The following is a 24,080-nucleotide window of genomic DNA, read 5'->3' as shown; positions in this document are numbered from 1 at the left end:
GTCGGTCCATGTGGTATGTGATATAGAACATATTTGGAGGTTGAAAGTAATCGAGAAAATATGGTTCTGCAAGTGATGTTAGTGTGTGTTGTGGTGACGTGTTGGTAGGGTTTGGTTCGTGGTAGCACAGGTGTTGCTTGAGTACCTACGTGTTTATATTGGCTGGGGAGGCTGCGGAGCCTAACCTGTTCTCGTAATCGTCTTGGTAATTTTTTTTCCGTAAGCCTAACTGACGCCTCTTCATCTTGTTATTTCCCTGTCATGAAGTGTTGAGGTGTTCCATGCTCCGTATCGTAGCTTGACCAGTTTTACCTTTGGATTCTCCCGCCAGGACGATTTTTTTTTCCGTGTGTGTGTTCATAATATCTTGAAGAAAGGGTTAATTTGTCTTCATGGTACAATATATAGTAGGTGAGTCAGGTGCTAGCCAGGAAGGAACTGATTTTATTACGGAGAAATTAGGTTAAAAGTCAACTCTATCAAACACTGCCCTTCTCATCCCCCACTTCCTAACACAATACCTCACCTCTCTCCTCCCACCCCACCTCCATTACTTCTCTCTCCTCCCACCCCATCACCACACCACAGTACATGTTGACTCACTCACTCTCACTGTTAACCCTAGCCTTGCTCTCACTGGCTCCTACTCCCCGTAACACGTAGTTGAAGCCAATTGCCTATCCTTTTGACGAGCCATTTTTGCGCTTCCTGTTTCTAACCTTCCCCGGTGAGGCATGAGTAGTGATGGCACCGGTATGGACTGTGACCGGTGAGGCAGCAGGATGAGTGAGTGTGTGGTTGGGTAGATGAGGGAAGTACAATTCAACTGGCCAGGTTGTTCTCTCATTATTCTCATTCACGCCTTGGTAGTATACATTATAAGTATGCGGCTGATAGCATGTTTATAATCAGCTTGTTTTTCGTTTTCGTTATGTGCAGGTGGCCAGACTTCAATCCTCGTCCTGTTTCGTCGACTACCTTACTCTGTTGTTGTTTATGTTCCTGTAGACACACCATGAGCTCACTAGTGGTGCTGGCCAGCCTGTGTTATGACCCACCGTTCACATTATCAGAGGTTCCTACGATGAATTTTCCTCGTCAATGAAGACGTAGAAATGCACCTATTGTTTATTTGAGCTAAAATAAAAACAACGTCCACATATAACATGGAAGTTTACTGAGACAACCTTAATTGGACCAGTTCACTGAGCACTATTTAAAGTAGTGAAAGTTTTCCCAGAAGACTTCCTGCCTTACTCTTTGTCCCCCAGGTGGTGTTAAGTGAACGTTTTTAGTTAAGTCAGTCTATACTTTTGATGTTATTTTTGGATGCTGGTGTTTTTCATCATGTAAGTCAACCAGTTACGTGCATTTTTGCATCTTTATTTCCGAGAAATATTCATTATACGAACCTTTGATCATCTAGTGTCAGCATGGTGACAGGAGACGTTTTTCTCCTTAAAACTGACGTGTCATCACTCAGTGGGCCGGACCACCAGTAATGATCTGCAGCCCCTTGTTGACACGTGGGGTGCTTGCCGAGGATGGGGTCCACTCTCACCATTGGTCTTACTGACGCCATATTTGCTGTTGTTTCTCACAACTTGAAACTGTTATCGTATTTTCCCTCACGAAGAGAGATTATGTTGAAAATTTTCAGCTCTTGGTTATTTGCGTCAACTCCATCGTCCTCATAGTTGGCCGGTCAGCTGCGGCAGTGCGGGCTTACCGTTCAAATTGAGCCGTCTGTTTTTCTCGGTACTGTGTATGACTAGTAAACATCGCTTTAATTTACAAGTACAAAATATACTTCCTATTTGTCGGCCTTCTAAAATTTAATCCCTATCTTTGTTCCCGCTAAACCCTGCTATCAAAGGCCTCCAGATAGTTAGTGTCAGTTCCGTCTTTCCTTATTCCTCTTCCTTGAAACTTCCTCGCTGGTGATAATAGTTTACTCGCAAATAGTCTGGCATAAATTACTCTTAATTTTTAATAACGTTGAACTTTAATTGTAGCGAGACCATCGGGTGTTGGTGGGGGGATGTATGGAGGGAAGGAAGGGTGGTGAGGGTCGGGTGTCAGTGTCTCAAGTAGATCTGGGTAATAATGTCCGGGAGGGGCTGAGATCCTCACTAGGAGGGGGAGGGTGGTGTGAGGGCCATTGTCGGAGGGCGGGGGCTGGCGGCACAAGTGGTAGGGTGTTATGGCTTCCCTAGTTGTCTTGTGTTACGCTGCCAACAGTCTATATGTTTGAGAGAGTGAGTGTGTAGGGCAGGCTAGGAATGGAGTGTGTAGAGCAGGCTTGTATAGAAAACCCTTTTTGTAAACACTCGATAAAGAGCTATAGTGTGTGATCCCTGATAAAGTTAGACATGAGAGGTTAAGTATAAAGGATCGACGTGATATAGGAAGAAGGAAGATAAACGTTGGGGATAGTAGGAGTGAAGAGAGACAGGAAAGACGCCACGTGCAGGTCTCGTGACAAGTGCATATCGCGTGGCACGACCCTTACCCCCCCACCCCACTTGACCCCACACACACATCCGCCTGGACCACGCCTTACTTCCGGGGTCCCTCACTATTGTTGACGGTTGTTGGTCACCTATGATCACGACCGCCACCTCAGCCATTACCACAAGTTTATCATTTCTGGTCATGCGTCTTGCCTTACAGGTGCGTGGTTCCCTCGTTGATAATTTCAGTGGAATTCATGCATTGCCATGTCTCTCTCACCAACGAACTGGCGCGAACAAATTGTCTTCAAAATGTATTGCAGTTTGTTGTTTTCGTGGTTGAGGTTTCAATTTGAGGATGTTAATATGAAATTAGTCTTTATTACACAAAAATAGTTGTATGATTTTGGAATATGTATGATGACAAAGGTAACATGCAATTTGTACTGACGATAACAGATATATTTTATGGCTTGTGGACATTGTCAGGTATTAAGTTAACCGTCTACTAGGTATCTAGTTTGTTTAAAATTACTCTCTGTATTTTGTTTTTCATTTCGTACGTAGTTTATGATCACATAATTTCGATCTTTCCCCCAGAAAATGTGTTTGTTATAGTTTAGTGGTCTCTTCACCTGTGGGAACGAGGAAAGGTACCGAAGTTGATTTATTTAGAAATCGTGGAGTAACTGATACACCTGGAAAATATTGCATGATACAGTACGTAGTTTGAGAGTCTAATTAATTTATAATTGGAGTGAAATAAATGGTACAGCACTATGAAAATATAAATCCACCCTTTCATGTCAAGAAAACAGTGACAGTGTAACATCTGGGATCTAAGGATTTTGAGGTAAACACTAGTTCACATAAGAAACATTGTGAACACTGACAGCACGTGTAAGAAGGTACTAGATAAGCTCCTGGGTTGTACCTAATGAACCTGACAGCAGTGAGTCCGCTGGGTTGTGGGGTCTGGCTGCCAAAGAAATAGCTTGGTCGACCAGAGGGTCACAATAGTAGTTGCGGTGTATACTATCCATGTTTGTCCGTTTGCAATCTCCAGTTACAGTTTTGAAGATAGCTGAAATATGGTCATGCTCCTGCATCCCAGGAGTGTCCCGATGGGATTTTATGGTCGATCCCATTCCCAAGGGTGGAATCCCCTCATAAAAAAATACGTATAAATTTGCGGGGTAGACCTGCACCTAAAACACAATGTAGTTGATTGTGTAACTGTTTCGGTGTAGTGTAGTGGAAGTAGTGTATCTACTTCTGACAATGAAGTGTCTTGGGTTGTGTTGATAAGTGGTATCATCCCAAGGTGTTGCCAGCCACGTTATCAACTTTTTCGGGTATTCATTTTAGTTGTTACTTGGTCACGCGCCCTCTTGAATAGAAATATTATTTTAAGAATAAGGGTAGTTGTGGACTTCCCGAAATATTATGAGTAACTAATGGGAGAAAGAGACAAGTTGTGTGTTCCCAAGAACCACAGCTGTTGCGGATGAGGACTGATGAGGAGTCAACTGGCATCCCGTTAAGTGTCGAGGCTCACCTACACCTACACAACAGGATCCATCAAAGAGAATCCGGATACAACCCCGTGTGCACAGTGCGTTTATGACACCAGAAGCGCCATTTTTGTACCATTTTAACTTCACTATTTGCAGAAAGTTGATTGTGATACCTTTCTTATCCGCAGGCAGTCGTTTTTGTTTGTTAGTACATCCTTCAACTGTGTGTACATCCTTCAGCTGTGTGTACATCCTTCAGCTGTGTGTACATCCTTCAGCTGTGTGTACATCCTTCAGCTGTGTGTACAATCGAAAACAAAACTCGTGTCGCGGTTTTGTCCGAAGATTAAACATAACTCGTGAAGCATTATGAGAGCCCTACCACAAGGCAGAGCGCACCAAAAGTTTAGCCCTTCGGCATATGTTTTCACCAAATTTCACGACACGACTTTTGTCTTTCATTGTACAGTACATCCTTCCGCTGTGTGTGCATCCTTCTGTTGTGTGTACAAGAAGAACCACAAGAGCTAGATTGCTGTTATTAGTAATAATATCTCCCACAGGGGTACTTATCTTAATAAAATACAGTATAGGTGGTATAGGCAAAATTATTTTGTATCTCCCAAGGTTCTTCGGCTCGAACGATTACCCTACCCTCCGTGGGAAGGTGTCGGTAACCTAGCTTTCGTGACACAAAAGTTTGTGTGGCCATCCGACACAAACCGTCGTATTTACACGCGCTGTATTCCTAGTTACAGGCTCAGCGTCGTGTGGTTGCTTCCCGACACACGATGCAACGTGATCGTCAGGATCGTCGTAATGACCAGGAATCCGGCCCTCGAGTAACAGCACTCAGTCAATCCTCTGTCGTGATTGTCATTTATATTTTTTCGTTAATTGCGGCTTCATATACAATTTCTTCTAATATTCGTTGTAAAATTCTTTTAACTTAATTAAGGAGTATTTTTTTAAGAGCATCGTGAATACAACTTTCAAGTTTAAGTGTAGGCCTTTTTAAAGTTGGGGTAACTTACGGATTTGAATGCAGCGCTTATGGGGTTATTTGTGAAGTTTATATTTGAGCTTCAACGTCAAATATGACTCAACTAGAGTACCGTGTGACTCTTGTATGTTTTAATGTCTCATCGAGGATCAACCTAGACAACTTACAAGAAGTCGGCCGGGTGTGAATAAAGCGTTAGTGAGGTAGAGGATGATCCCCAACGTGTGGGTGAATCACCACATCCTGACTTGCCCAGACTGCGTCACATCCTAGTCTCCCCTCCGCCGACACCTGACCGTCAAGAAGATCCTTGTGTTTAGTCTTGCTGCCCTGCAGTCCTCAGTCTTTTCCCGAAAGTTGCTGCTTTCTAAATATCTCCAACACTGTTTTTAATAGTATAAGGTGGATGCAGTGTATTGTTCTTGTTAATGCATCATCATTTATTGTTAAGACATGTTACACACGGTACTTTTACTATTTTATTTAGCTAACGCCAGACGATTTTATTCGATCTCCACTAAGACACGCTGTACACTAAATGTTGTCAGCATTGTGTTCTTACTACAGTACATGCTGTGCTTTAAATATCGCTAGTAAAGTATTTTAAACTGGAAAGATGATGCAGTCTATATGTTGCTATATCGTCACCACAGCATTCTAATCCCTTCTGCTCTGTGATGACGATTGGTTAATGTATTTTTGTTGTTGTAAAAGTTGGTAATAATATAATTCAGTGAGTGGATAACAGCTTACTCGGAATCGCCCTCTTACAGCCTGAAGAAAGACGATGATTCATAGTCGTAATTTACATTGTTCTAATTAATTTGTTTATTCTCTCATAGCTTGACTTCTGAGGGGTGAGTGTGTGTATGAGCTGTAGGTGGTAGGGTAGCTGTGTTTTTTTTTATGACGTGGGCAGCGTAACAGTAGGGCACTCACAGACGTGGCGTGGCGGGGGGTGCGGGTGTTTTGATTGAAACATTTGAGATAGAGATGACACACACAGTCCAGTGCATCAGACTGGTGTAAGAGGCGGGTGTATGGGTGTTTTCCTGGTCATGTGGGTAGCAGATTTGTAGCGACGTTAATGAGCAGCGGGCGAGGAGACGTTCTTAAAGAGTATAATTATAAGAACGCGAGTGGCATAGTAGGGAACGCGTCTTTGTTTACATAAGAGCGCTCGTGCTAGGGCGGTTGTGGCCGGGCTTTGGTAGATCCCTTCCTGTCTCACTCAAAGCTTTTACTCTGTCGTGTTGGTCTGGTCTTTCTTGATTGTTTATTTTTATTTACTAATTGGAGTAACTGGCATATATCTTATGAATGTTCCTTCATAACGTAGGTCTATAGCTGAGATTTGCTTTGTATCCACATAATTGTTTCTCTAAATGTTTTGGTTTGTTCATTCTTTGTGTTATGATGTATATCCACTCATGGAAAAACCACGCTGTGTAACTTACTAACACGGGTTGGCTTACCAAGCGTTTCCTGAACCATTCTACTGGACTGATAACAGCTGGAATATTAATTGAGTATAACACACACACACACACACACACACACACACACACACACATGATCAAACATGTTCTAACTGTTCTTGTTCCACGACAGCCACCCGGGACTACGACGAGTTGAAGCAGCGCTACATGGAGACCACCCATGCCGCTGAAGCTATCCAGGTTCGCCTCGAGGAGAGCGAACACGACCTACACAACCTCCGGAGCGGTAGGTCACACCCTTTCCTGTTCTCTGGCCTCTCACTACCGACCCTGACCCCTCACCCTCGTTTCCCCTCACCATGTTGACACAGTCTGGTGGCACGTGTACTCCCTCATCCTCCACACATGATCTGTTCCCTCATTATGGTTCCCACGACGCCCATGAGCACACCTCGCCCCTGGCTTACTTACACAGATTCCATTAACTTAGTTAATTTTCCCATTGCATTTATATAAATTACCATATCATTAAACTCTGCAGTTATCTAAATCATGTCATTATAATATTTGTGGAAATACATTATTTTCCCCACGGATTCACATAACGGTTAAATTATCATTTTCATGTCGGGTTTATCAAAATCATTAAGATGTAATCATTTTCCACGGATTTACTCAAGTTATTATCAAGTTTCATGTGCGGAATATATTCAGTAGTGGCAGCGGAAAGGAGGACTCGCCAACTGAGAACGACGGCCCTCCATTCCAAAGGCTTTCAGTTTTTTTTGGGTGTCTTATCCACTCCTCCCAGATTTTGCATTTTTCCTGACCACAGCATTTTAATGAATTCGTCCGCTCCGGTCTCTACCTTTTCCTGGCCTTAATTTCCTCAGTGGTGACGTAAGTAACCTCAAAGTGCATTTTACGGTTCGAATGGTCATTTGTCTACGTTGGAATCATTTATTTACTCCAAATGTAAAATTCACCTACTTGGATCTGTTTGTTACATGTATTGTGTTTTTTTTCACGCTCCACCGGTAGTTTTTGTCAGTTTTAATTCCCTATTTCGCAAAGTGGGGCGTAAAGTAATGGTTTACGAAATACTGATTAAGAGAGAGAGAGAGAGAGAGAGAGAGAGAGAGAGAGAGAGAGATCATTAATTACAACCAATGATTTCAAATAGGCTTGGGCCTTAATAGGCCCTAACTTAACGACTAGAATTAAGCTAAAGGATGGATTAGGTGGTGGTGGGGGGGGGAGGGGGGTCCATTTGAACCTCGGCCTTACGGCCACTGTTAGATGCTGCTATAGTTCCCTCCTGTCGTCACTAAGGTCAATCGCCGGCCATAAAATAATCAGCGTTAACTCCTAATCCAACCTTCTTTAACACATGTTCCCAGAATAATGTATTTAACCTCCATAACTTAGGGTGATGGTGATTAACATGTAGTTTCTGTTTGTAAGGTTATCAGTATTATGAGGATATATGTGTGTATTCTCATCGGACGTGGAAGGCTGGAATTTGGTAAAACTCACTTCAAAAGGTATACTTTACGGAGGGGTTCGATGAATTTCAAAATGAACAGAACGACTCCTTTTGTCTTCGTTCGTTGTGTCGTATTGTCTCACACAAAATCGCAAAGACACTTTTTGGAGCGAGTATTGGGTGAGGAGGAGGTGCTTTGACGTCATGGTGAGTCAGTGCCTAGTGAACGCTACCAATGTCTGCAAATCCTCCGCTCACACACACACACACACACACCAGGTACTGTATGACAGTCACCAGACCCGTATCTCCATCACCAAGCCCATTTCAATGTCAACAGATTCGTGGGGGTGATGATGGAGGTGAAGTAACATCCCCTCTGTACTTGAAGCTATTGTATGAGATACCCCCGCCACACACACACACACGTCAGTCCATTTCTGCAGTTTCTCATCGAGATAGTTAGTACCCGCCTCGGCCAAAAGGTATCCAGGTAATCGTTGAGGATGGCAGAGTTACTGGCTGCTCGCATACCATGACGCCCCAGTCGCTGCCAACTGACACACCAACTGAGGTTGAAACTCCAGTCTTACTAGTAACACACCAAGGTGACCCTCCGCCCCGGGTCCTTGTACCAAGACCTAGTCGCCTGAAGAACCAGGTGGTCCTTACGTCTTGTTCTGAGTAAAGGTCCCCTACACTTTAAAACAAAATCATAATTTCCGACACAAAGACCCAGACACCTGGTAATTCATTAGGTAGGTTCCTGGTAGTGATCGGCAGTGGTCCACGGTATATGAGTACATAGCCTATTTATTCTGGAGAGCACCTTGGTGTGGTACAGTATAGTTATGGATGAAGGATCAGTCTTGATGTTCAGTGGTTATGGTTAAGGAATACAGTAGTTGTGTTACTTTAGGTCTGCGTTTATATAAAAAAAACGGGTATGTTGCTATGATTGTTTTGGTGTATAGGAGTTAAGAATATCCGTTCCTATGACACATGCTTCACTGTTATATAAAAACTATAATAAGAGAACCTGATGACCAGGATTTAATGAGATGTTATTCCTCAGAGTAATCCACTACATGTTGTTATCCAGAAGGCACTGTAGTGGAGAGTGAGGTGGTCACAGAATTGGTTTTGGCAGATAAACTAGTGTGGTGGAGGTATGTGGCCGGGCCAGCCTCTGTCCTGCACACCGCTGGTTTGACTGTGTGTGTGTGTGTGGGGACTTATTTTTAAGGCATCCTCGGATCGTTTTCCACTGTGTTCAATGTTATATTGTGTTCAGGGATATTTCTCATTGTTTACGTCTTTCAAGGTTATGCATTTCGTTTCATTTCGTTACATTAATTCATACACGCGGGGAGAAACAAGACATGCAAGTTCTGGAAGATCTCTTTTACACAATGATACCAGTAAATAAATTCTACTCAAAATTAATGTATATAACAAGTCTCCATCACCATCTGTTAACCAATTAAAGTTCAAACAAAGAGCCATTATTATATCACACCAGAAACTATGACAGGCTTAACCAAATGAAGATCTCTTGTGCTTGTGTACATGTAGGTCGGTGGCTCGTTCCTCTACTCACAACAATAACAAACGGCGCAGTGCGACAGTATCTTTTACTCGGCTGATGGTACGATTACATTCCACTGAGGTGCCAAAAGAAAAAAAAATTAACTGTCAATGAAAAATGTAGAAGCCGGCCAACGTCTCCGTTATATCAGAAATTTTCAAGGTTGAGCAGTTTAACCTAGACTTGTCTACTGTAGTTGTTACGTCCTGCTCACGGGAGAAGATGGGGGAGCAAGTAGCATGGTAAAGTCAGGTTAGTTTCCTCCTTAATGCGTACTTCGATAAAGCAAATGTGTAGATATTATAGTGGCCCGGACAGCGGGTTCACGTGTGGTTTTACTCCCGAGTTAAGAACTGACCTCGGCTGAGTGGTGGTGACTGTTAAGGCCATCTTTGATATTAAGAGAGTACTGTACTGAATAAGTACCAACTGAGCCACATGTTCGAATGGTGAACTCATAATAAAAGTTATGTAAATAGAAAAATAGGTATTCAGTAAAACTATTACATAAGTTGACACTGATGCAGCATGTACTGTACTGTATACTGTATTGTACTCTACACGGACAGTGTAGGCGTATAAAGTGGCAACATTAAGTTGATTCAACCACGGGTAACCCAAGGAAGTTGATAAAGGCTTATTTGCATTGACATTTACATTTGTATATAAAATTTGAAATACCTGTATACAGAAGCCTGCGTGTGGATATTTTAAGAGAAGTAACCAAATCTTACGAACCGTAATATTATCATTCCTTATAACTCGTGCCCTTAGAGAAGTTCCTCCGATTACTTGTGGTGTAAATGTGTTTTCTGTGGCAGATAAAAATAATAATAAATCCCCAGCTCTAAAAAAAAACAAGATATATATTATATCCAGGAGGCATTTAAAACTTGCAGGCTGCCCTAAAACGGATAAAATATACAGTCTAGTGACCACAACTTTAGCGAAAAAGTGAAGGAGGGAAATTTAAAGGTGCAAATTTATTGGAGATTTTACGCCAAGCAAGTGGCTTTTATTACGGTGAAATGAGTAGGTCAATTACCTACTGTAATGAAACGATGTACCCAGTACTTAGCTGGTGAGAGGTCATTAGGCTGAGGTGTGGTAGCTAGGCTTTTGGTTACAGGTTAAATGACCCCCCCCCCCCCATTCTAACGAGGCCCTAACCTAATCAAACAGCCATTAAGATCATGGGCCATTAGGACTGGGCTCCAATACTAATGTTAAAATTAAGTTGGGATCCAGTAAGACAAGACCCTCGATCCGAGTCATATAGTTAGGTTCGATTAGGGTCCAATGGTTAAATTGGAGCTCTGTATGATATAGGGGAACATTTAACTACTCACGAAGCTTACTGCCAGAGCTAATACGTGGCCAACCGGGAGCATTACTCTTTTTTTCTTTAACGACAGAGATGATGGTCCTTGGGCACATTGTCACTAGTGGTGGCGGTGTCAAAACAATCAGTGTCAATAAGCAATACTTTGTCTGCAAGCAGCAGTGATAGTATTACCAGGTAGTATCATCAGCAGGCAGCAGTGGTAGATGAGGCAGGACGTGGCCACGTGGTAGTGATGTCTGAGAATAACCTGGTGAGCCCCGCCACACTGACCGCAGAAGTGTGGTCACCCCGCTGTGTTTGGGGAGGTTCGCGCTACACTCCTCCAGCCTCTCTCTATTCACACACACACACACATTTGTCCTTCCACCCAGGTTGTCTTCTTCATCAGCGGGACCTCAGAACTCTTTGGGGGCTGGTTTGTTTATCAGACCCCAGGGACAGGTTTGCTCGGGACGACTTAATGGAGAGGAGTAAGTGATGTTTGATATCCATATGTTGGTTCTCGGGGTCCCTGAGCTCGCGTATCATGTTTAGCTCGGTGGTCTCTGCTGTCAGAAGCCACCATGACCCTGCAGCAGCCTAGCTCCGTCGTCAGTCATTCCGCGGTCTTGACGGGTGATACTGAGGCGAGCACGATAGTGTGTTATATTCTTGGAACTGACAAGCTTGAAGTACGATTACGGTAGTTTTCATTTGTCCAAGAAGGCAGTGTGTATGTGTTTGAAGTGTGTTCCTCTTAAATGTTTCCAAGTAACTGTTGCCAGGTAACATGTGGTGAATGGCATGAAGGCGTTAGTGTCAATAAGCCATTAGTCGAAGTGTGGTGTCATGATTCAGGTGGCCGTTCCTCCTCCTCACTACCGTGACAGCTGCAACGCCCATACGTCTCCGTTTTATCTCAATGTTTTTTGTCACGGGAGAGTATAGTAGCAACAGCAGCAGACTAACCGTGTGCCACTCCACCTGCTGGTGCGGTTATCAAGCTTTACGAGTCTGTGTGGAGCTGTGGAGCAATTTACTTCTTTATGTTTGTGTTTACTCTTGATTTATCTTATACTTTCCCGTTTTTGTGGCATTAATTATAATTGTCCAGTAATTGAGCTGTGGCCAGCGACTGCTTGGCTGCGTCTCTGCCATGTGTGTTTCTTGGTCTCCTCTTGGTGTTCAACATTCCTTGGAGATTTTCCAGGATTTTTGTAGCGCCTGGGTGGATGAGCCAGCTCAGTGTGGCCCGCGCGCCACCTCGGTTAATACTCCTGTGTTTTGTTTCAGTGTTCCCTGCCACGCCTTCCACCTGATTACTGTCACGCCTCTTGTTGCCCGAGACTGCCTAAATTATTTCCCCGTTTCGAAAAGTAGGAGGAAACAACAATCACATTACTTTAGTGTTTGTAGGCATTTGTCGTTTTGATCTCCGTTGCTACTAATAGCAGATGGTGTTTTTGTTTTTGTCGTATAAGTGTATAAGCTACTTTCTTTAAAAATTTTGTAGATGACTTAATGAACCATTCAGGATCTATGGGGGGGGGGGTTGCTGTCGTTTATACTGCTCTATAATGACATAACTTAAGATGCCGAGTATATAGATCTCCATTATTCTGGGAGGGCGAACAGCACTATGTTGAAGATCAGTTATATTATGGTATACACTATACAGTATACTGTAGGTATCACATAAATACTGATGTGTGCTGATAACTTTTGTTTGTGCTCAGTGACCAAAATGCAACTTTCAGTAACAACTTGGTAAACATGATATTAAATGTGTATTGATTATCTGTTGCTCACACACGGCTGACGGTGACGCAATGTACAGTGAAGCGTCCTGTTGCCTAATTGTTTACTTGTACTCTTGACTATTGCTCTACTAGTGAGGTATCTCGCCTGTTGACAGGATTATACGTAATATCAACCACGATTGTGTCAGTACAGGCGCGTATAAAAAAATAAAGTGAGAAGGAGGCACCCTAGGACATGCCCCTTAATTACTTTTGTTTAGTTTTTAAAGCTGTTTGTAATGTACTCCATAGTTGTTGATGCTTTCAAGCGCCGTGTGCTGTCTTGGCGTGTGTAGGAATGACCTCCACGGCTGACTCGAGGTGTTGATGACCAGGCCAGGTAGTAGCTGGCATAACGTGCACCACATTCCTTTAATCTCATGCTGCTACACATACTTATCTTCATGTGCCTCCCCCCCCCCCACACATCTCCATGTGCTCCCCCACACACACTTATCTTCCTGTGTCCCCCACACACTTATCTTCATGTGCTCCCCACACACACTTATCTTCCTGTGCCCCCACACACATTTATCTTCCTGTGCCCCCACACATCTCCATGTGCTCCCCACACACCCTTATCTTCCTGTGCCCCCCCACACACACCCCACTACCTCCTGTGCCCCCCACACACTTATCTTCATGTGCTCCCCACACACTTATCTTCCTGTGTCCCCACACATTTATCTTCATGTGCTCCCCACACACACTTATCTTCCTGTGCCCCCACACACATTTATCTCTCATGTGCCCCCCCACACATTTATCTTCCTGTGCTCCCCACACACACTTATCTCTTCCTGTGTCCCCCACACATTTATCTTCATGTGCCCCTCACCCACACACACACTACCTTCCTGTGCCCCCCACACACTTATCTTCATGTGCCCCACACACTTATCTTCATGTGCCCCCCACACTTATCTTCCTGTGCCCCCACACACTTACCTCCTGTGCCCCCCACACACTTATCTTCTCATGTGCCCCCACACATACCTTCATGTGCCCCCCCACACACTTATCTTCATGTGCCCCCCACACACTTATCTTCATGTGCCCCCCACACTTATCTTCCTGTGCTCCCCCACACACACATGTGCCCCCACACATTTATCTTCATGTGCCCTCACCACACTTCTTCCTGTGCCCCCCCACACTTATCTTCATGTGCCCCACACACTTATCTTCCTGTGCCCCCACACACTTATCTTCATGTGCCCCCCCACACTTATCTTCCTGTGCCCCCCACACACTTATCTTCATGTGCCCCCACACCCCTCTGTGCCCCCACACTTATCTTCCTGTGCCCCCCACACTTATCTTCCTGTGCCCCCCCACACTTATCTTCATGTGCCCCCACACGCACTTACCTTTATGTGCTTACACACACACACCACACGTCCTCTTGTTGCCACATACAGGTACTTAGAGGAATCATCTCAAACCCCGGAGTGCATTTCTGCGTAAGAAACCACTCCTCTATCATACTATCCTTCCCGTGATGTGAGAATGAGCGAAAACGAACAAATAATGATTTTTTTTGCTGCGTTAGTCAACCCAGTGCTCTGCTTTCCTGACAAACGAATATGATTTTCCCAAGTGGGGGAACTTAGTCATTGCGGTTCGATGGTGCCAATGACCCACTTTTGGTTCCCTATATTACCATGCATAACTTAAACTAAAACACACACACATAGAAAAAACGGGTCCATGACAAAAACCCCACCGTACAAAATCCCCACCGGACAAAAACCCCACGGGACAAAAACTCCACCTCTACCGGACAAAAACCCCCATCTCTACTGGAACTTAACCTAACCTAACGTTAAATGAAATTTGTATGAAAAATAGAAACGAGCTATCTAGCTTCCAACTGTATTCAAAGACTGTTTAAGGAAAACTGAATTAGTGCACAAGTGAACAAGGTTTTTATACAGTTCACCTCATGGTACCACACGTCATTGAACAGACCTGAGAGACCAGAGATTGTGAGGTCACGGGTCCCCTGAGGTCTCAAAAAGTGAGGACAGTAATGGTAAGATGTGATATCAAAGTGGATTTGTAAGAAAATTATTGAAAACTTTAAACAAATTCTGTTTTATTTTTTACTATGCGGGGTTTTTGTCGGGGGATTTTGTCCTGGGGTTTTTTGTCCCGAAAAAAAAAACATTAAAAATAACCTCTGCCTTAAGTAGGATATTCCCTTATCGAGTTGACGTGGATTTTGAAAGTAATCTTTATGCATTTTTAATGTTATTTTGTGTTAGTGCATCATCAGTTACGATCACTTTAGAATGTGGCTTCAGGCCCTAACCTCCTACTTACCGCAGTGGTGTGGGCGTGAGATCCAACACCACCTGGTCAATACAAGTATCTGTCCCAGGCTGCATATTTTCTTCTTTATAATTAACCGTATCTTAAGTTGAATAATATTACTTAACTTTTAATAATGTATTGACAAAAATATATAAATAGACATATTTGCTGAGCTTCAGTGTTTTAAGTGTTGTGTGAAAAAAAAACTAAATAAGAGTAAAGTGAAAAACCTCCCGGCGATCTGGGAAATTCGGAAATCTTCATCTCTCTCCCTCTCTTTTTCTCTCTCTCCCTCTCGTGCCCTCTGGAGCGGCTGTCCTAACCTGCGGCTCTGCCGTAGACCAGTTCCTGGTGCATTAACCACAGCAAGTCTGAGAAGGTGTCTGGCCCTGTCTGCCTCTCGCTCCAGGTGTCTGTCAGCACTATACAGTAACTCGATAACGGATGCAGACGTGTGGGAACTTACAATGAGGACGTCGCTTGTTTACTGTACTAGGGCTGTAATATGTTGTTCATGTAGAACCCAGGAATGAATAAGTAAAATATTAAAATAGAATTTGAGGGAACGTTATAGAGTATACAGTATATGTGGTCAGCACCTCGTATCCACGATTATTATACTGCAACATGTTTCTTAAGTATCGTTAGATTACAGGTATTTACTATCACGTTGTCCGTAATGAGACAAGAATTCATTGAGTAATGCAAATATATTGTCTTGTAAACGCCTTAGTTAAGGACGTTCAGGTGACGGGCAAGTCGAAGGGAATGATTGAAACCCGTCTTTTGACGCATTCAATATTTATTGATGTGGTCAAAACCTGCAGAGGAGAAGGCGTTCATAATATTACAAGGTGATCCATCTGATACATAATTAGTTAGTCTCACACAATTTTATGTTAATTACAATTTATCAAACATACTGACATAACACAAAGTTCATAACTCTATTAATCTCAGCTTCGCTTTACTCTGCATTGTCTTATTACTCCAGGTTAGGCAGAAACGAGTAGGCGTAATTAGTCAACAATATTTCAGTACTTAGGCTGTACTTACAAGTGCGGGTCAATGCAGATCAGTATGGTATTCCAAGAGAAAACAGTATTGCGTAAATCGTCCCAGTACAAATTCTCGGACAGAAGGCTGGTCTTCACAGCATCACTAGAGAGGGCGATCTGTCTCATGGAGGGGCGGGCAGCCACCGCCACCAGTCTAAGACAGTCCACTCAGCAGAACCAGGACTTGTTTGTAAACACTTCTTCCCTCCCTGACCAGATATCCCTCCTTCTAGTGACAGGCCTGGCACTTGACATTATTAGGGACCTGCCACACTTTTCCATAAACAGATGAAATGTACCGGGAACTTTCCCCCCACACACTCATCATTCTGTCACTTTATGTAACTTGCTGACAAAACCTATGACCCTTCAGGCTTTTATGCCCTTAATGCATGAGTCATAAAGGCAAGCATGAACTTAGCATGCTTCTCAGATGGGCACTGTAAATGCTTCTGCACTTCACCTTGCACAGGATGTAAAGGGGTGCCCAATAAACTAGCTCCCTCTGGGGCAATCTAAAAAAAAAATCCAAGTCGATCAGTGGTGAAGAGGATATAAGTAAAAAGTAAAAAAGGTAAGGTCAGGTAATTTTCTTTGCTTGGTTAGATCATATTCTATATTAGGTTCTAGTAATTGTTGCCACTTTTAAAATACTGTACTTAATACAGTATAATGATAAGAACATGTGTGGGAAAAATGAATGGAATCGAAAAACAACACCTGGTGGGAGCGGTGTTCATACATTACTAATTAATGTTATGTTTGTCCGTGTAGTAATTGCAATACAGGTTTACCGGTAGATGGCGGCACAATATCGCTGTCTTTTTCCAACAATATTTTGCATTCCTTAAAAAAAAAGGGCAAAATGAGCCAAAGCCAAAAACTATAATAAAAATACAGTAGTCAATTTGAATCTTTTTGCTAAAAATGTTAGGCGATGCATAAGTGTTGTTACTCATAAGGACCCTTAGTGAATCAAAGGTGCTCATAATGACCCATAGTGAATCACAGGTGCTAATAATAACCCCAAGAGACATATATAACAGGTGCTCCACTGATGCTCATAATGTTGTCAGATGAAAATGCAAAATGTGTTTGATTCCTGTCATGCTTTTGTTTATTATTTAAAGATTTGTTCCAGTTTTTAAAGCAGTTTGATTGATTTGTCTTCTTTTATCAGTTGTGCGTCAGGTTTTGGCCCTCAGCATTTTGTAGTCAGTGAAGGATATTAATTTTACAAGTACAGGTCTAGTTTATTTTTTCTGGTCAATGGGTGATTAGACTACTCTGTATCTGTTTTATCTGTCTTGTTCTCTTAAACCATTATTGATTGTGGTAAAATCCTGGCAGGTGGGACCACTTGTAGGTGAAAATTAAGCGATTCAATATTTAGGAGAAATTTTTAGTTCCAAAGTACGATTTGATCAATAAATATGTTGTTCCAACATTCAAGAAAATAGTATTTGTTTTTTTTATAGCTATTTATTCATTGGTCTTTTATGCATCAGCATTACTTAAAAAATGCTTGATATTAACAAAAGCATATGTTGAATGTTTTAGTTTCAAACCCCATTTATTTATTTTAATACAGGTTGACAATCCCTTATCCGAAATCCTTGGGACCAGATGCATTTCGGTTTTTGGAATTTTTCGGTTTTCAGAATGGTTACCGGTAGGTTTTTTTTTTTTTTTTTTACAGGGATCAGCCCACCCGGGCACAGGTTATGACCCACATTGGGGCCTGGGGGCTAAAAAATTAATAATAATAATAATAATAATAATAATAATAATAATAATAATTCATAGGTCTAGGTCGTGTTTCTCACTTTTGATCTTTTTTTCATTCTTGTATTTCTTTATTATTGTTATTGTTATTATTATTATTATTATTTTATTATTACAGTATTATTGTTATTATTATTATTGTTATCATTCTTATTTTATTTTTTGTATTTTTTATTAAAAATTTTATTTACTATGAATAATTATTATTATTACTGTATTATTATTATTATTATTATTATTATTATTATTATTATTATTATTATTATTATTATTATTATTATTATTATTATTATTATTATTATTACTATTACATTTTTACCCCCCAGGCCCCGATGTGGGTCAGTGACCTGTGCCCGGGTAGGCTGTTAAAAAAAAAAAAAAAAAAAAATGCTCCACAAAAAAACTTTAGGTTTTCAGAGCTTTTCGGTTTTTGGAATTTCGGATAAAGGGTTGTCAACCTGTACAGGACAGTATACAGTACAGTACTGTACCTGTACAATATTACTGTATATACCAGTATGCTTTACTGTATATACCATTATGCTGTACTGTATATACCAATATGCTGTACTGTATATGGTTTGTGAATCCTAAAGTTATCATGAAATAAAACATATCTGACTTAAATCTGTTTTGGTTAATTGTTTTACTCTGAAGATTAAATTATTATGTATGCCATGTGTATGAGTCCTTGTCAAGATTCATTCATTATAGTGTCCTTGCATGGTCCAATATATATGTATACCTCATGTCTGCATGTACCATGTACCTTCTGCACTCTCCTCAATCTTCTGTTTCTCTGTTTCTGTCTATATTAAAGTCTCTTGCTTATTCATCAACTATCCCTTGTTCTCCTTATTCTCTTCTCTTCCTATCTGTCTTCTTCCTTTCTCTTTCTCTCTCTGGCAGACTCTGACTCACCAGTCGTCTCTACAGTGTCTGAGGCTGTCTACCACGAGTACGACGATCTGCGACAGCGCTACCAGGTGGAAACAGAGTCCATGGCCCAGGCTTTTAACCGTGCCACAGAGGTTAGTATTGTTGTTAGCTGTAGCAAGGGCCATTATCTACGTGGCTGAGCATTAGCAGGTGAAGTGCAGCATCCATGGCCCTGACTTGTGACCACACTAGCGAGGTAGGCCCTGTGTATGTGCCAAGTGTTCAGACCATCTGACCCAGTGTGTTATGAAGTACAGTATTACCACTGTAACTCTTGTAGCTATTGCTAGAACTGTTTTGCTAATTATACTAAAGAGAAAACTGGTTAAAGATACATGTTTGTGTACACCTGAAATTTATCCAGATTTGTTACAAGTATAGTTTTGACTAAAAAAAATACTGATGGAGCTTTACTTATACAGTAAGTCCTCACTTAACGTCAGGGTTACGTTCTTAAAAATGCGACGTTATACGAAACAACATTAAGCGGATCAATTTTCCCCATAAGAAATAGATAAAATACGCGAGTTACGTTCCTGGGCCTCCCTTTGCCCTATAAAATACTGTACATTACATATACAGAAAATCATTGCCATTTCTATAGAAAATAATGCATACATATATAACTATTAAGTTTGTATTGGTACTCACCGATGGGCGGAGGTGGTAGAGCGAATGTGTGGTGGGTAGTGAAGCAGAGGAGGCGGATGGCTGGAGGGGAGGAGTATGGCGAGAGCGGAAGAGGAGGGAGGGAGCGGAGGAGGGCGGGAGAGGAGGAGGGTGGTGAGTCAATGAGACTCTGCGCCAAACCGAGAGAGCATAGTGCGGCCAGACGAGAGCAAGTGATGCACCGTAAAATGTAGTTTGTGATGAAGCAAAACGACATACAGTAGTATCGGATCACCTGGACGTTCAACGAATTTATGGTCTCTAAAGTTTAGCGACGTAGTACCGAAACAATGTTAAGCGCGGACTTACTGTACAGTGCTTGATTATCATAATACGCCATTAGAAGATGCAATAGTGTTATTTTCTAAATGTTTTCTTTTTCACATTACTGTATTTCTTTCTTAAGGAGTAAGATAACATACTAAGGAGAGCTGAGTGATAATGTACCCAGATTATGAGAAGTGATTCATTAAACTCACTTTTTCATGTCGTAATGTAACTTTTTATTTCAGTGAAAGGTAATAGATATTTAATATAATACTGTAAAGTATAAGACCCTAAAAAACACAGTACAGCACAGTGTGCATTATTGGAATGAATGAGGCAAATAAGTTTATTGTACATTTAATCCCTTGAACTGAAGGCGAGAACTTCACTGAAAGTTTAGCAACTGAATTGTGATGTGCATACTGTACTGTACTGTACTGTACCGTACTGTACTGTACCGTACCATACTGTACTGTACTGTACTTTACTTTACTCTACAATACTGTACCGTACCGTACTGTAATGTACCATACCGTACCGTACTGTACTGTACTGTACTGTACTGTACTGTACTGTACTGTACTGTACTGTAGACCTTTGCCAATCACGAGGGATAGGTTCCAAGAAATGGTGCAAATTGGCAAACCGTAGTGCACTAATATACAGATATACCTATGCTTTTATGAGAAACTCAAGTCATAATACTGTACTTACATTCGTATGTGGAAGTCTCGAGCTTGATGAAGTGGTGCGCTGTACATAGGGAGACATCTTAGCAGATTGTTCTAAAAGCTCACAACTCTCACTCCGAAAAAGTTACCCTTCACAGTTTTCTGGGCCTGTGACTTCTTCAACCTTGAGCTGTGACCCCTTTTGGGATGAGCATCTGCCAGCTCCAGGCAAGGACACTCGACTGAGTTGTGCCCCTTGAGATGCCTATATACCTCAATAAGGTCACCCCTTGCCCGTCTGTAGTATAAGCTAGGCATGTTCTGGCACTCCAACAAGCTCTCGGGGTAGCTGAGGTGCCGAAGTGCAGGCACCAGTCTGGTGGCCCTCCTTTGAACATTTTCAATCAACTGACAGCCCCTAGTACTGTATATCTCGGGGACCAGACGGGGTAACAGTACTCCAGATGGGGAAGCACTTCACTCTTGAAGATCGTTACGAAGGATGGACCGTCTAGATATCTGAACGACCTTATAAGACCTAATAATTTATTTGCTTGATTTACCTCCTTCTTGTAATGGCCCGGGAACTTCAGTTCATTGTCAATGTACTCACCTAGGTCCTTTACACATTCCGTCTCATTTAATGCAGTCTCTTCATCCCGTTCGGACATATGATACACCTCTTTACCGTTGGTACGCCCCAGGTGCTTCCTCTTACACTTCGTGAAATTGAATCTCAGCAGCCATTTCTTTGACCATTCTTGGAGCTCACAGAGATCATTCGTTAGCTCTTCACAGTCCACTTGGTTCATGATTTCCCGAAATAACTTGTCACGAATAGCCTGCGCCACACTACGGATTTGTTCACCAAACAACCGACCAACTGCCGCAGCACTCATCCCCTCTTTTAACTTGTCTAATAATTTAATTTTCTTTGCCAGGGTCATCACTGACCTTTACCTTTCATTTTTCACTCTACTAGCATCACAAGCACTGACACTAGGCAGTCTCTTAGGGGCCATTTTCACAAAGAAACATGAAAGTTTTGAGAGTATGACATGGGATGCTTGGTCATGGGTAATGGGTGAGGGCAAACAGAGTGAGATAAGACGCCGGGGGCACGTCGGGTGACTCGTTGCACTGCGGGAGAAGGCTCGCATGCTAGCTGCCCGAGCCACCAGCTGCTTACCGCGAATCGTTGAAATCTCAAATCGTAAACCCACAAATGGGTAGGGTCTACTGTACTATGCTGCACTGTATTATGGTAGAGTCTGCCTTTACTGCACTTAATAATCATAGTTTGATGACACCACTGATTGTAAAGCTTCTGCCTATATTGTTGCAGATTTTGACCATTTTCTCTACTTTCTTGGTCCTCCATTTTTATCTTAACTTTTTCAATGTTGGTCCCAGTACAAAATACAAAACTTAAAAGCCATTTTCAGTTTTCGAGAAATAATGTATAATGTAGTTCTATCACTAAGATTTAACATATGTTTTAGGTTGTAAGTTATCTCTTAATATATGTATGCCTTATAAAAAAATGTTTTAACAAGTCTCATTTTGACATATTTTTTTCCTTTTTTGAATATAATTATTCACTTTAACAAATAGCAATCACATTTTTTTTTTTTTATAAGAATGCAAACTTTTAACTGTCTAGCATCAAAATTACCACCCAGGATGTGCAGAGTTGCATTAAACTCTACTGTACAGTTCATCAAATAACTATCTGTGCTTGAGGGGGGGGGGGGTCAATGAATTTCACAATGAGCACTGCGACTCCTGTTTCTCGTTAGGGTTGCCAGAATCCTTTGTCCATTTTGTCATATTGTCTAACACAATTATGTCAGGATGTTTTTTTGATTGACTGTACTGGACGTGTACCTGTATAGCAATGATCATATTTAGTACTGTATAAGGTACAGTATTTAGTTTATACTGCAGTATTTTTTATGGGACATAAAGTGGTGAACTTTGGGTAAAAAATACCCCAGTTGACCAACATTTATCCTTCTATTTGATATACAATACTGTACATTTTTTCACTTAACAAATTGGTTTCTCGGAACATAACCCCCTTGAATATAGGGGATACATGTATTACAGTACTGTATTTACATAATATGCTATTGAAGGAACTCAATTTTTGCATTATTTCTGTTGTCATATTGAATATAAACAGAAAACAGCTTTGTAAAAACAACTTCTGTTCTTTCCAGTGGTACCATGAAAACAAAATTTTGCGTCGTGAGGCCAATACGCTCAAGAGACAGAGTGCTGTTTTGATGCAGCGGGTGGCAGATACCTCGCCAGATTTTGATATCTCAGTCTTAGCAAACATGGGTGAGACGGTGGACAAGCAGGGACTCCAGGAGATACAGCAACAACATGATCAAGAAGTATCCACACTGATGAAAAAAATTAAAGGTACAATATTTACTTCTTTACTGATCAGGTCTTACAGCATGTCCAAGGACTATTGTAGAAAGTTATCTGAACTAGTACCCAGGGACAGGGAAACTAAGAAGATGACAAAACTGCTTAAGTTGTCCTGTACATAAATCCTCTGGACTACAGTAGTAGATTGATTCCACTCCTCTATAAAATGCAATAAATATCATATTCAATATATAGCAGCTATGTGTGGCTGGAGCTCTTACCATAAGCCCCTTTTCCACAGGCTCACTGGTCCACCACATTCTAAAATTATAGGAGCACATCAGTTTGCAGTCAGCAGCACTCTAAAAAGCAACCTCACTCCTTGAATCTCTCACCTCATTCTTCTGTCAATCTGCCACTGATCAGTGAGTGACAGGCTGCATCTTGAATCAGTGGCTTAACTTTGTTACTCCCACTGCTGGCAATCTTAGGAGGCCCACAAGCACAGATAAACAAGTACATTACTTCACAATCTTAAACATTTGTCTTGCCTGTATAATTTGTATGGTTGATAATGGTGGTAATTGTGGCAGTAACTACAACAGTAACAATATTAATAATGAAGAGGTAGCATTACTATTTTAACAAAATTAACATGAGAAAAGTAATTTTGTTATGCTGTACTGTACAATAGTTTGTTTTTGTTATAAGTAACATGTTTTAATAATTATTAGCTCTTTATTAACTTATATATGTACAGTACAATATGTAAAACGTGTAACACCTCAGTCTCACAAAGAAGAGGCCCCTATGGTAGAAAATCTGTCTCTCAGCTTGGTGGAGTGTCACATTGGTCAAGTTTGAATTCCTTTCCATTTAACCATGACTGTCATGGGAATCCACTTAGTGTGCTCTAGGATTGTACTCTGGCCAGTAGAACATCACACTGACATTCCACTACATTACTGAGGCAGTTATAAATATATATGTATTGTACTGTCCTGTACTGTATGTGTGGAGCTTCAATTTTGGTTGCACTGTACAATATTGACATTGTTAGGAACAGAGTTTATCCTTATTACAACTGCTGTCTAGGATTATCTTTACAATACAGTAATTAAGATTCAAGAACAAATAGAAAGTTTGATGTAATCATTAAAGATCTAAATTTTATTATCATTTAAAATTACAATTTATCACAGTACAAGTGAGGTAAACCACACATTTTACATAAAACATTTGCTTCCCAGATTAGGTTAGGTTAGTACTGTACAGTATCGTATAATGTACTGTACTGTACTGTACTGTACTGGTAATAAGACAAAACATCATCAGCAACGTATTAAGAAACTGACATAAAACTAATTCTTGTTAAGAATTCTCT

The 24,080-nt window shown here is 41.4% G+C and overlaps 1 protein-coding gene across 7 annotated transcripts in view; it reads left to right on the top strand.

Annotated features, from left to right (window-relative positions):
• LOC121864656 (shootin-1-like) overlaps positions 1-24,080 on the top strand; it is a 67,585-nt gene that overhangs the window by 28,064 nt on the left and 15,441 nt on the right. For 4 of the 7 annotated variants that reach the window (XM_042363782.1, XM_042363786.1, XM_042363784.1 and 1 more), the window contains 3 exons: positions 6,585-6,698; positions 18,678-18,799; positions 22,537-22,744. In XM_042363782.1, the coding sequence (XP_042219716.1) occupies positions 6,585-6,698; positions 18,678-18,799; positions 22,537-22,744 (444 nt within the window). The remainder of the gene's footprint in view (positions 1-6,584; positions 6,699-18,677; positions 18,800-22,536; positions 22,745-24,080) is intronic. The other 3 variants (XM_042363788.1, XM_042363787.1, XM_042363785.1) reach the window with 2 other exon arrangements.

This window comes from Homarus americanus, unplaced genomic scaffold, assembly GCF_018991925.1.
Source record: "Homarus americanus isolate GMGI-L3 unplaced genomic scaffold, GMGI_Hamer_2.0 scaffold57965, whole genome shotgun sequence".
Taxonomy (NCBI): domain Eukaryota; kingdom Metazoa; phylum Arthropoda; class Malacostraca; order Decapoda; family Nephropidae; genus Homarus; species Homarus americanus.
The sequence above is the reverse complement of the archived record's forward strand: the minus strand, read 5'-3'. Positions and strand labels throughout refer to the sequence as shown.